Genomic DNA, 12,609 nt, shown 5'->3' with positions numbered 1-12,609 from the left:
TTTTCTATTGAGCATTACAGGAAAAAAAGCCTTTTGATTTGCTTAGTATAGTAATAGCTGCATCTGACTTAAAGTCTTTGCACTCTAATGCTAAAACACCTTCTGTGCTGTAAAATGCTGCTCTTTTTGAGCTCATTCTGGGGGCAGAAGTTCTTGAGATTCTATAGAAACAAAAAATCCTAAGGACTCACTGGAATGATGAATCTTAATTTAACAGATTTGCCTTGTAGGCTTTTGTGCCTTATGTTTTGACTGAAGTTTTTTCCGAGATTCACAAAGTTTTATCGGCTGTGCACAGTTTTATCTATGAATTTCAGTGAAATCACTGCTTCACCCCATCGGTGCTCACAGCCGGGGTGGTGGGTCCCAGTCATACCGCAGCTCAGCTGACCTTGGGCTGGATTATCCCGAGGTCCCTTCAACCTCATTTGCTCATTTGTGATCCTATTATCGGGTAACGGGATCTTTCTTTTGCAATCCAAACAGCGCAACATGTGCATGGTGAGGAACCACTTGTAAACATTGCAGTTTTCTTAGCGTTTTTACATTAAAGAGCAAAACAAATCATAAAACAAGCTCTAACAGGTCACAGATGTACAGACCGCCCCAAGCCTGAGCTCTGAGATACGGCAGAGAATCAGTGTCAGGTTGGAGGGGACCACAAGAGGGGCATCTGTTCCAACCTCCCTGCTCAAGCAGGGTCATCCCAGAGCACATGGCCCAGGATTGCATCCAAATGGTGCTGAAGTACCTCCATGAGGAAGGCTCCACAGCCTCTCTGGGCAATCTTCCAGTGCTCGGTCACTGCACAGTGAAGCTCTTTCTCATGTTCAGGTAGAACGATGTGTGCACCAATTTCCTCCTGTTACCTCTCGTCCTACTGCTTGGTACCACCGGGAACAGCCCGGCTCCATGCTCCTGGCACCCCCTTCCCCATTTAAATACTCGTATACATGGATGAAATAAGGTCCATAGGAAAAGAGAGCGACGTGAGCAGCCTTGAGCCGTGAGGTGGGACAGTTCGTTTGGCTTCGGGCTCGTGGGGTAAAGTACTGCTGTAAGAGCCAGCCCTGCTCCTGCCCCTGTCGAAAGCAGAGGCAGCACCCAGCGCCGGCGGGGCTGGGTCCCGAGGTGCTTCCCTGGGTCCCAGCAGCGGGAACAGCGGGACAGCGGGACAGGGCGGGAGGGGACGAGGAGCCCGGCTCCTGCAACCCCCCTGGGGTACCCATTGGTAGAGCCCTGCCCGGAGCTCCCCCGCCCCACCGAGCAATGGAACCTCCCGCGCGCGAGCAGTTTAAATTGGAGCCCCACCCTGGCAGGTGCCCGGCGCCCGTGCCGCTCCCAGCCCCGTTCGCGTTCCGCTCCCGCTGTGCCCCCGTTTCCAGCCCCATTCGCGTTCGCATCCCGCCGTGCCCCGGTTTCCAGCCTCGTTTACGTTCCGCTCCCGCTGCGCTCCCCCCATCCCGCCCCCCGCCCCAAAACGCCTCGCCACCGCTGTGCGCAGGCGCGGCCGCGCCCGCCGCGCTTCCCGCCGTGCACGCGCTCCCCGCGCCCGCGCCCCTCCTCTCTCCCCTCCCGGCGTGGGCGGTGCGCGCGCGGTCGCGCGCCTCCGGCGGGGCGGGGGCGGTGCCGCGCGCAGCAGCCTCAGGGCCGGCGGCGGGAGCGGCGGCCCCGGTGTGAGGCCTCGGTCCGCCCGTCCGCAGCCCCGCTGCCCCCGCTCCGCGCTCCCCCGGCCGAGCCTACCCGCGCCCCTTCCCGCTCGCTGCCTGCAGTCTTGGCCCCGAGGCGAACCCGGCGTGCGGTGCCCGCGACGCCGCTGCGCCCCAGGTGAGGGAGCGGGGGACGGAGAGAGCGAGCGGGGAGCGCTCGCTCCCCCTCCCTCCTCAGCGCCTCCCCGCCGCTCCCGGCGCCGAACCCCGCCGCTCCGTGCTTCACTTCTCCCGGCGGAGCCAAACAGCCCCTTCCCAAGATGGGCTGCACGCTGAGCGCCGAGGACAAGGCGGCGGTGGAGAGGAGCAAGATGATCGACAGAAACCTGCGGGAGGACGGCGAGAAGGCGGCCAGGGAGGTCAAGCTGCTCCTCTTAGGTAAGGGATGCCGTGAGAGGAGGCTTCTCTTGAGGCAGCCGCCCCGCGATGTTCTCTCGCCTGCCGAGGGGTATACTTTTATAGGAACCCGCCGGCTGGGAGAGGGGCGGTGCTGCCCTCGGACCCCGGGGTACGTGCTCGGGGCCCCTCAGAAGTTTTGGGGTTGCGGAAGGCGCAGCAGCTTCCTGGAGCAGGTGGGCGCCTCGGCTGCTTGAGGGATTGGAGGCAGCGGCCCGGGGAAGCGGCACGGCGTGGGCTGTCCGGGCCCTGACTTCATAGGAAGGGGATAACGCCTGAAACTTTTAACCTGGATTCTCTGTTCCTCTGTTGAAAGGAAGGAAATATGTTACGTTGGGGGATATTTATTCTTAATTTTTTCTTGTAGACCCGGATAACTCCTTAACTGTTGCTGTGAGAGTAAAGTATAGAAAAGTGTCAAAAGAACAAAAGGCAAAGCAACATTCAACTTTTTGGTGTATTTTTTTTTTTTCGGTTTTTTTTTTTAAATTTTTGTGTAACTTGCATATGTTTCTGAGATCTTACAACCAAGAAATACCACCCTGATGGAGCTACTAGGTGTGTAATATAACGACTTATAGTGTACCATCATGTGTTCTTCAGTTTTGCTCAAAGTACTTGAAGCTTGACTTTTTGTATATTTTAAGATATCCTTGTGTGTGAAGATAAGGTTATTTTAAAAATTACAAGAAAAAAGAAAGTTAGAATATTTTAGTTAGAATTTAGTTAGAATACATTTGTATAGGACTAAAACTACTGTAGACTGAGGACAGCTGAATGCTGCAAGACTGCATTGAATTAATGTAGGAAGTTTTGCAGTATATTCTGTATAACTAAACCAGACTGGATCCTTCTAATAGCAAGTTAAAATAGCTGTTGAGTTGCAGCTTCCCTCTCAGAGGTGACATTTTGGGCAAATTTTTTAAATGATGCACAGTTTCTCACTCCCCTCGACATTGATTTTGCTCTCCTGCAGTGCTCTATTCACTACAAACGTAATAGACCTCTTAAATAACTTTCTGTTGCTAAATTCTAAGATGGCTCCAGAAAGGGACAAAAGACTGAGAAACTTTTGTTGTAGATGAAGAAATGAAGCAAACCTAGCATGGGAAAAAACAAAGATCCTAATGGTTTTCTAGATTTAAAATTTAACTTGTGAGATAAGCCAGAAACAAAAGCTTTAATTGTTTTCCAGGAAGTGGAAGTGGAAGCCTATTAGTGGAAACCTAAATCTGTTAGGTTTTGGGCTGGTACTGTGCCTAGTCCTGACCACCTTTGGAATCCTCAGTTTGTTGTACAGAAAGGTTTTCCTGTGTTAATAGCAATACTGCTGATATTACTACAGTTTTAAAAAGTGGCAAGGTAACAATTTGTGTCGTGTGGCAAAGCATTTGAAATTAATTTTCAGTGTTTTGCCCTTCTATATGGAACTTGTAGTGCCTGTAATTTTTCATCATGATTCTTGGATATAGGTGACGTCTGTTTAAAGATGCTTTGAACTTAAGAATGGATTTTGTCACTATTTTAATGCTCTTACATACTAAGTCCTATGTTATGAGCTTAAATTTCATAAATTTCTCTGTTTCTAACGCTGGAAAGCCTTTCTGCTGGGCTGTCATGAGATCTAAGAATATGGAGCAAATGGTCCAATACATGTGGGCTCTCACGGTGTTCTGAGCAGCAGCTCACTTGGGTTAGCATTTCCCTCTCCCCTACTAAAAGGAGGTGTGAAGGCTGGCAGCCTGTCTTCTCCTGGGACCAGTGCTGGGATGATGGTTTAAATAATGATTACCTAAATGTTTAGTGAACTCTGGATGAGGTTTTGTGCATATACCCACAGATGCATGTATGTATTTCACATGTTTTGGAATGAAAGTTTTTCTTTTCCTCTTCCTTGCAAGTCTGTCAGATGTCTTGAATGTGATGTGCATTCTTTATCTGATGGCAAAACTATTTAAAGTTATTTCCACTAGAGTCACTTTCTTCTCACCACTCACTTTCCCAATTGCTTGTTCCGCCCACATGTCATAGTTTATCATCTACTCGGTTGTACTCCTACATCTATTTATGGGTTTGTTCTGCTAAAAAGATACTGGAATAAAAGGAAAAGTACAAATTGTGGTCTGCTGCCAGGAAAATGCAATGTGTGAGTGGCATCTGAAACCCCTTGTTTATGTAGGAAAAGGTCATGTATCAGTACACATATCATTATTGACCCAATAAATTGGATTTATTCCAGCATATATAAAAATTTTATCTTTGCATGGTGATTACAGAATCCTACTGAAGTTTGAGCTAGAATGCTCAATTGAGAGAAGATGTGTTCATAAAATCAGTCTATTTCTAGACCGGAAATTTAATTTCTTCTATTATATACTTTTCTAGTTTTGTTTTTTTTTAAAAAAAACAGAAAATTGCAAGGATTTAATTGAGAGGGATGTGACATTGCTGTACCTGCACCATCACTGTGAACAATATCACTGATCCATGCTAGTTTTATTTTTTGTTGTCCTTTCTCTAGGAATAAGCAGATATATTTAATCTGTAGAACGTACTATTGAATTGGATTATCTAAGTTCTTTTGTCATATCTGTAAATTGATTCATCACTTCATAAAATTTGGAATGCAGGTATTAGGAATAAAAAAATATTGGATTCTAAACATTATCTATGTATATCTGTTTTAACCTTGTAATTCTATGCACTTCAATGTGCTATCCCAACAGCATGAGAGCCTTTCCTGGAAAACTTCTGAGAACTGTCATTCTTAGAAGTAAGCTGAATTTGTGCTTGTAGTTGGTAGGCCAGATGGAAAATGCTTGTTTATACATCGGATTTGATGATTTTATCTTTTAAAACCATTACGTAAACAAGTTTATTTATTTTGGTACTATTTTCAATCAATGTATAAGAAAGAAATACTTAAGTTTCATGAGAACTCACCAAATGTTCAACATTGCCATCACCAAATGTTCAACATACAAAAGTGCATACTTTTGTTCAGAAGTTTATTTGTTTATTTAGGAACTTGACAGTTCCTAAACTTGTGTTCTAATTGAAGTAATATTTTCTTTTCTTGTATTTTCTATTTTTTTTTTTAACAGATAAACTCAGTGTAAGATTTTGGAACAGCAGTTTATATTTTGGCTGGCTTGCAGGCAGAGAAAATAGTAGATTCAAGTTGGCTTTTTCTTCCGTGGTTCCTCATCCTAACTTTTAATATTCAACAAATAAAAATTCTAGTGATGCTTGCAGGATGAATGTAATTCTACTCATGCTGGGAGGTGGTGATTCTGAGTGGTGGGTCTGTGGGCTGAATTTAATAGACACGTGATCCTGGTCAGGTGTGCATCTGCAAGCACATTTCTGTTGAATTAGCTAGAGCACATAGGACTGAATTTATGCCAACAGCAGGAGAACAGGCAGTACCCAGTTTGGTAGAATGCCTCCTTGTATGAGGTTAAACTCATTAGATTTTATGAATACATTCAAATTTTCACCATAAGTTTACAGGATTAGCACTTTGTCTTTTGAATTATTGCATCCTTCACCTAACATTTTGCAAATAGCAAATTTGGTGTTAATGTTCTTTGTATCTTGGATGAGAAAGGCAATAGATAGGTCTTAAACATTCTTTAGGACTGGGTCCTGGGATCCAAGAAGTCGCAGGCCATGTGTTTGACAGCTGTCATTGTTTGTGCCCTTTCTGGATAATCACAGTTGTAGATTTAAGCTCACTGGATACCTTCGTCTTCATGACTAGCAGAGCCACTATTCTGTTCTTGAATAGAACCTTGTGATTCATACTGGAATGTGTGCATGTCATGTTCTTAAAGATAAGTGACATTTAACTTCAGGCAGTGCTGCATTTAATCTTTTCCATTTCAGCTTCCTGTTGCTTAAGATGGTAACTAGAACTATTCCATTTAATTGGTTTTTTAATTCTTCACATCTCAGGCATCTTTTTCCATTTGCTTTCCTTTTGTTTCAGACCTGCATCTTTCTGTCTGTTCAGCCAAACTGACTCCTGCTGCATACTCATCTTCTCAGTAGCATGATCTTCACAGTGCTTGGCAGAAGTACCTAGCTTCTCCCAGACCCTGTTGCACGTTGGACAGAAAAAAATAGATTTGTGCTGTTTGTACCATTACTTCTCTTGCCTTTCCTCCAGAATATTCTTTTTCTCCACTCTTGCAGGCAAGACTTTAGAAGTGGGAGCTTAAGGGATCTCTCAAAAAAGCCTTTTTCTCACAAACAAGTATTGCACGTTTTGGAGATGTTGACCTTATCCTCATGAACTATACCAGCCTAGTGTAAAACATTTCTAACAAACTATTTCCTGTCATGCCTTCAGAGACAGCTATCTGCAGATGCTTACAAAGTTCACCTCTTATTTAAAAACTGATTTGTGATACCTAAAAGAAGTGTTGAATGTTAGTGTTTGGTTTTTCACTTGTTGATCTTGTTCATGTTATTGGGAACACCCCCACCTCCCCATTCCTTCCTGTCTCCTTAGATTTAGAAGGAGTTCTGAACGAGGAGCTCTCTTGCATTTTAGTATGGTACAGCTGGACTCTGCCATTCAGGATGTTATTTATGTTGAGTGACTAGATTCTCATAGAGCAATAATCCCCCTTGCATTTGTGAAGGGAGACTCAGGGATGTGCAGAAAGCACACCCATTTAGTTATGGTTGTGTTTGTACAATTGCAGTGTGAGTTTTTATGCTTGTCTCCATCTATTTGAATATTGGTGTAAAAGTTTGCAACATCATAATATTGGTCTTTAATGTTTGTATAGACTTTAATACAAATTATCTTAGAGATTTCAGGTCTTCTATTGCCTTATATTTCTTCTTTTTGGAAGTCACTTTATAAAATCACTATTATGATTATATCATGATTTTAGTTCTTCAGCATTCTTAAGACAAAATTTGCTTAAGTACATACTGTTTTAGAAAGGGTTAAAGAGAAGCTGCATTGTGCCATCTTGTGATACTAGTATCAGTGACTTTGCTTTTATAAAATCTTGATTAAAAAGTCTAATTATAGATACATAAAAATTAATTGTGTTGTACCAGGTATTAAGGATTTTTTTTTTAAAGTTTTAAGAGTCAGAAAACATTTTAAGCTTGAGAAATGATTTTTCTTCAAATTTTCATTCAAAAACAATATAAAGCTGCTGCTTTTTTTTCCCTCCTTTTTTTTTCTATTTTTTTTTTCCCCTTCTGAACTGGGGGCTCTTACAAGGTACTTTTTTGGTAAACTGTTCACTCCCAGTAGCAGTGGTACCTCAAGATCACTCATAAATTTTGTAATACACTGTATTGTAATTGGTACCTTCCTACTTTTTTTGGCAACACAGTTTGTTGTATCATCATTGTCATATATGACAGTTTATTCTGTCCTGTGGATTATATTACTGAAGTGGTTGTGTGTTTCAGCTAGCCTCCTTTTGTGAAGTTACTTTTAGCTTGCATCAGAACTAGACTTTACAGTACAGCTCCCTGCATAGTTGTGTTGGCACAACTTGAACTTGGGGCTTTGTGCTGCAGTTAGGCTGTAGTGATTTATATACTCATATTGCCAAAGTGGGTTGTTCTTTTGATGCTACGTTTTACCCTTTAGTTGTTTTGGTTCTCTGAGGAGGAATAATTGAGTAGCCAGCACATCCTAAAGTCTGGCTAAATAATTTGAAACCAAGCCATGAGTCTGGCTCAGAGGGCATAAAATTCTGAAGTCAGTTTTGCTGTCCAGCTGATGGATGTCTGCTGTATTTCCTGTAACATGCTATCTGGCAAATGTTGTGGTACAGCAAAACTGGATGCAGAAAAGAGGTATTTAAGGTGTTCTGTTAGGTGTGAGGATGAGGTTTTTTTTTGCCATGGAAACACTGAAGTAAAGATCTTAACTGACTAGATAATTAGCTATTAAAAGTTTGAGGTTTTTTCTCCAGACATGTATAGGAGAACCTGTATTAATAAAAACTTCGTATTCTGAATCTTAGTCATTGTGCAGCTTTTACCTAGGTTTGCTGTTCTATTTATTCCCCTTGTTTGCTCAGTGCTCTGCTGTTACCTCATGCTTTGTGTAAATTGCACAATTATTTTATAAATGGAACTTGGTTGGTTTTTCCTGAGAGATTTTCTATCCACAAAGTATTGAAATTGGTAAGGTATATAGAGTAGTTGGAAGTATCAGAACTTTGGATTTTTCACACTCAAAACTTTTCACTCTCAGAAGTCCAATTTTTTACGTGGCTTAACTAAGTGACATTTCTGAGTGGAAGGATAACTAAGATTTTGAAATTAGGCTATTAGGACAAAAATAAACTGGTTTTGCTGAGCCACTTTTGTGTACCGGGACTGTATGCTTCTGCAATAAGTGATTTGAACTCTTCTTAATGCTGAACATTTGTTCTCCTTGACAATTAAGTAGGCGTAGACAAGACAAAATAACATTTCTTAGTAAAGATGGGAAGTAAAAGAGTGATTTTTGTAGACTAATTACTCTTGTTTGTGACTGCTCATAGTCTTTTACAGTACAGGTGTAAGGAATATTTAGAGTTGAAGATTTGGAAGATGCTTCCCATCATCACAGCTTCCCCTTAGAGTTTGCAAAGCTATGGAGCCAACTTCAAGGTCTCTGGGGTTATCTATAGCTTAGAATTTATAGGCCTAAGTATCACTTTGAGTCACAGATACCCATATTCACCAATCCTCGATTTCAAAGTGTCTTACCTGTTGAAGTTAGATTTTGACTTTGTTTCATTTTGGTTCAATTGCTGACTACCCCTTCCTTTGAAACATATTTCTGTGTTATTTTTTAAAAGTTACTTTTGGCATAATTCTTTCAGTATCTCTGATGGGGCTAATTGACAAAAAGGAGTTGTGAACCAATTCTTTAAGTAAGGGCTTTGTTAAACATGTGATAAGCAAGTAAATTAGTTTTCTGGCTTTGGTAATTGAACAGTTATTAAAGCTTTAAACAAGAGCACCTCTGGTATGATTTGGTATCAACTTGTAATCAAGTTGCTGTGTTGACTTATAGATGTATGTTTATATGGGTAGTTTGTATTTATACCAATATATGTAAATTTCAATATTGTATGTACCTGTAAAATTGATACTGAAATTAGAGAATTCTTTTTGTGAAGCAACTTATTTAAAGGAATCAGCACCATTCAAATGTGCTGTGCTTCAACTTATGAAATAGACCAGACTTCATTACTTTTTCAAATATTCTAATAGATATGTAGTGCTGCTTTTGTAGTGAGTAATATACTTAGCAAAAGTACCTGATTAAATCATTAATGAAATATAACAGTATCTAGGCAACCAGAATGGATGGGAGGTCTTTACAATCATTGCTCTAAGCAGATTGTTTTTATAGAAGTAATCAATGTACTGTAATGAAAATTCCTGTTGAAAATGTGAAACGGGTTTATAATTAATATTCTAGAATTTTATATGACCTGTTTCTTGAATTGAAAGTACTGTTGCAATCAAATGGCTACCTGTAATCCCATCTTCCTTTTGCAAAGTTGATAAAATAATTTTTTGCATACGACTTTGGGTTTTTTACATGGATGAAGCTGTTGTAGGTATTTGAATCATATTGGAAGTTTTTGTCAATCACAGTTGTAAGGATATTCTGAATCTCTGGGTGTTTTTAATGGTTTCCAGTAAAACTCAAGAGAGTCTTGCCTACTTTCTAAATCTGTATTGGAATGCTGGAAATAAGCAGTGGATGTTATCTTACAAGCAGCAGAGCTATTCTAGAAGCTCTGCCTTGCTAAAAAGGAAAACGCACTTGCAGCATCTGGCTTGAATAGCTTTGCCCTCTCCCTGTCACTTTTAAATGCGTTGTTCAGTTCTTTGCTGGTTGAATAGTCAAACTGGCTGTCCTGATTGGACTTCGTTTGCTGCTAGAGTGATCAGTTCAACTGATATTTCATAATGGTCTGATGAGGACCTGACTCAAAGCATGATGAGGAGCAGAGATATGTGCTGGATGCAGATGGAGTACTGGAAATGCCGAGTAGCAGGAGGGGAAAATGGATGCAGAATAGGATGCAGAATAGGATACTTTCAATTTCTGTATTTCTGTGTACAGTTCACTGTAGAAATGAATTAGGAATAATGTGAAATTGTGTTCACCTGCAAGGTCCACTTGGTAGACACATTAAACTATTCAAAACTCACTTTCTTAAGACTTATTTGCTACAATAGGAGGTAGAGACAGCCTACCTTAAGGAATGTACTGATTGCAAGTTAGAGGTAGGAGTTTCTTTTCATTCCAAGTCCAGGGAGTATCAGATCTGTGCTTCTTCATGCTCTTCTGTTTAGGAGGTTGTAGGCTTGGCTAGGAAAAATCCTCTCCTACCTGGCAGTTCTTGGTGAAGAATGCAAGTGGGCAGGAAGTACTGCCAGCCCCGTGTCCAAACAGGGAATAGAGAAGAGAATGAAGGCAACAGTAAAGTTGTAGTAATATTAAAATAGAATACAGTGTGAATGAAGTGTTGGAATGCGATTTTAAAACTTTCTATTACTGGAGATGCGGGTCTTGCAATAAACAAATTGAGAGTAAACCAGACAATTGTTTTGATTATTTATAGATTTTAGTTAAAGAAATGTTATTTTGAATCTTTTTGACTTCATATCTACCAATAATGTTTTATACAGTGGTGGACTGAAAATAAGTTGCGAAGTCTCACTGAAGTGCTGTCTGTATTCTTGATGCATTAAATATTTCTTGAAGCATTTTGAAAGTGGATTTCTCAGCTGTATGCAGATCCTTAATAAATCTGGTAAACTCTTGGCAAAACCTTTACATACTTTCTAAAGCATATAAATACTTAAGCATAAAGCTCTCAAATTGTTGACATGGATCCCTTCTAATATGCTTTAGGGCTGCAGTGTTAGCTAGCAAACACTGTCATCTAATTCCTTGATGAGGGTCTATTTATGTTATTTTCTCTGTCTGCTGCTCTGGGACATAGAAGTGTTTGGGGTTATGTTACATCAGCCTTTGATTCCATACTTGTTTGAAGCCTAACAGGCTGCTATTTAGGTAGGTGTCTGTCTTACTCCTTGCTTCTGGGATTATTGGGTGCAACTGTCTTGGAGGGGACTGACATTTTTATATACTTCAAAGCTGTCTGTTTAATATGAGACTGGTTAAATACAAATTCTATTTAAACAACAATAAAATCCCAAAAAAGACATATATATATATATATTAAGTACTGCTCACCCTACTTGAGGGTAGTTTTGTGTGCAAAATGTATGTGCATATAACAAAAAAAAAGGTTGACTATGCTCATTAATTTTCTTTCTTGCTTCAAATACAAATAGGACTTATGAAAGTACTTGTATTTGAAAGAAATCATTCACTGATGTCTAGGATCCTTAACATTTTAATCTCTGTCACTTTAAGTCCATTCAGGTTCTCTTGGAGTTGGAGACATTGAAGTGAATTTAGGTCAGCTTTCAATATGCTTATTCTCCTTATTTTTGTAGATCTTAGTCATTGAGCTACAGGATGAAAAACACTTTTAAGTTAGGTGGGGATGAATACTGAAAATTTACATGAACTGAAGTTTATTGCTTTGTTTCTACAATAATGGGACAGCTTTTAGTGTAATTGCATTTTCCCTGGTATAAACTTCGACAGTACCCATTTATCACATTTGCAACTAATGCCTTGGTGTTACGTAACAAGTAGAGCTTTGAATAAAATCAGTAGAGATACGTGTGCGATCTTTTTCCTGCTTTGATAGAAATGCACACACAGTTTTTATAGCACACCGTATTTATAGCATGTTGCACTGTAAAAGGCCATGAAGGCCAACCACACTGTGAGGAGCAATGTCAAGGCACTCTAGATTTTTGGAAGGTGTATTAGATATATATTTGAAGGTCTGGATGAGGCATGCTGTACTCTTGGCAAAAACTGATGGTAACTCTCTTGATAGACATTGAAAGAGTAAAGGACTTGGTTCTTTCTATTGCAGCAGTCAGCATTTATCTTCTAGATTGGGCTCACATACAATAACCACTGAAACTAATATTCAAGAAGGACTTTAATCATATTCTGTCATACCATAATTTTAAATTATGCAGTAATTGCTTCTCAGCACACTACTTTGTATGGAAGAAGAAAGCCACTTGAATTTTAAGTAGCAAATTAAAATCTTTCTTCAGTTTTCTAGAGGAGACAGTTATGTGCTATATTGAAGTTCCGTTCAAAATACTAGCAAGTTTTTGGGCTTTGAATTTTGAAGAGGTTCCCAAGTATATTGGATGATAGTAGTGTGGGTGCTGGCTTTTGATACATTTAAGTAGCCGACTGCTAATCTGATCAAACTGGTGTCAGTATTGACGTTTTAGATAAACCTGAAGCCACAAATGTTTAGCTGCTGGTGGTGTGCCATGTAGTTGTCAGGTAGCAAGCATGATTACCAAGTGGTTTTCATCTCCAAAGTTGCATTCACACCTGTATTTA

At 40.5% G+C, this 12,609-nt stretch overlaps 1 protein-coding gene across 3 annotated transcripts in view; it reads left to right on the top strand.

The window, feature by feature from the left end:
* Positions 1 to 1,563: 1,563 nt before the first annotated feature.
* LOC131572980 (guanine nucleotide-binding protein G(i) subunit alpha-1) overlaps positions 1,564 to 12,609 on the top strand; it is a 32,372-nt gene continuing 21,326 nt past the window's right edge. For 2 of the 3 annotated variants that reach the window (XM_058826455.1, XM_058826454.1), the window contains exon 1: positions 1,564 to 2,087. In XM_058826455.1, the coding sequence (XP_058682438.1) occupies positions 1,970 to 2,087 (118 nt within the window). In that variant the 5' untranslated portion in view covers positions 1,564 to 1,969. The remainder of the gene's footprint in view (positions 2,088 to 12,609) is intronic. The other variant, XM_058826453.1, reaches the window with a different exon arrangement.

Source organism: Poecile atricapillus, chromosome Z (genome assembly GCF_030490865.1).
Source record: "Poecile atricapillus isolate bPoeAtr1 chromosome Z, bPoeAtr1.hap1, whole genome shotgun sequence".
Classification (NCBI taxonomy): Eukaryota; Metazoa; Chordata; class Aves; order Passeriformes; family Paridae; genus Poecile; species Poecile atricapillus.
The sequence above is the reverse complement of the archived record's forward strand: the minus strand, read 5'-3'. Positions and strand labels throughout refer to the sequence as shown.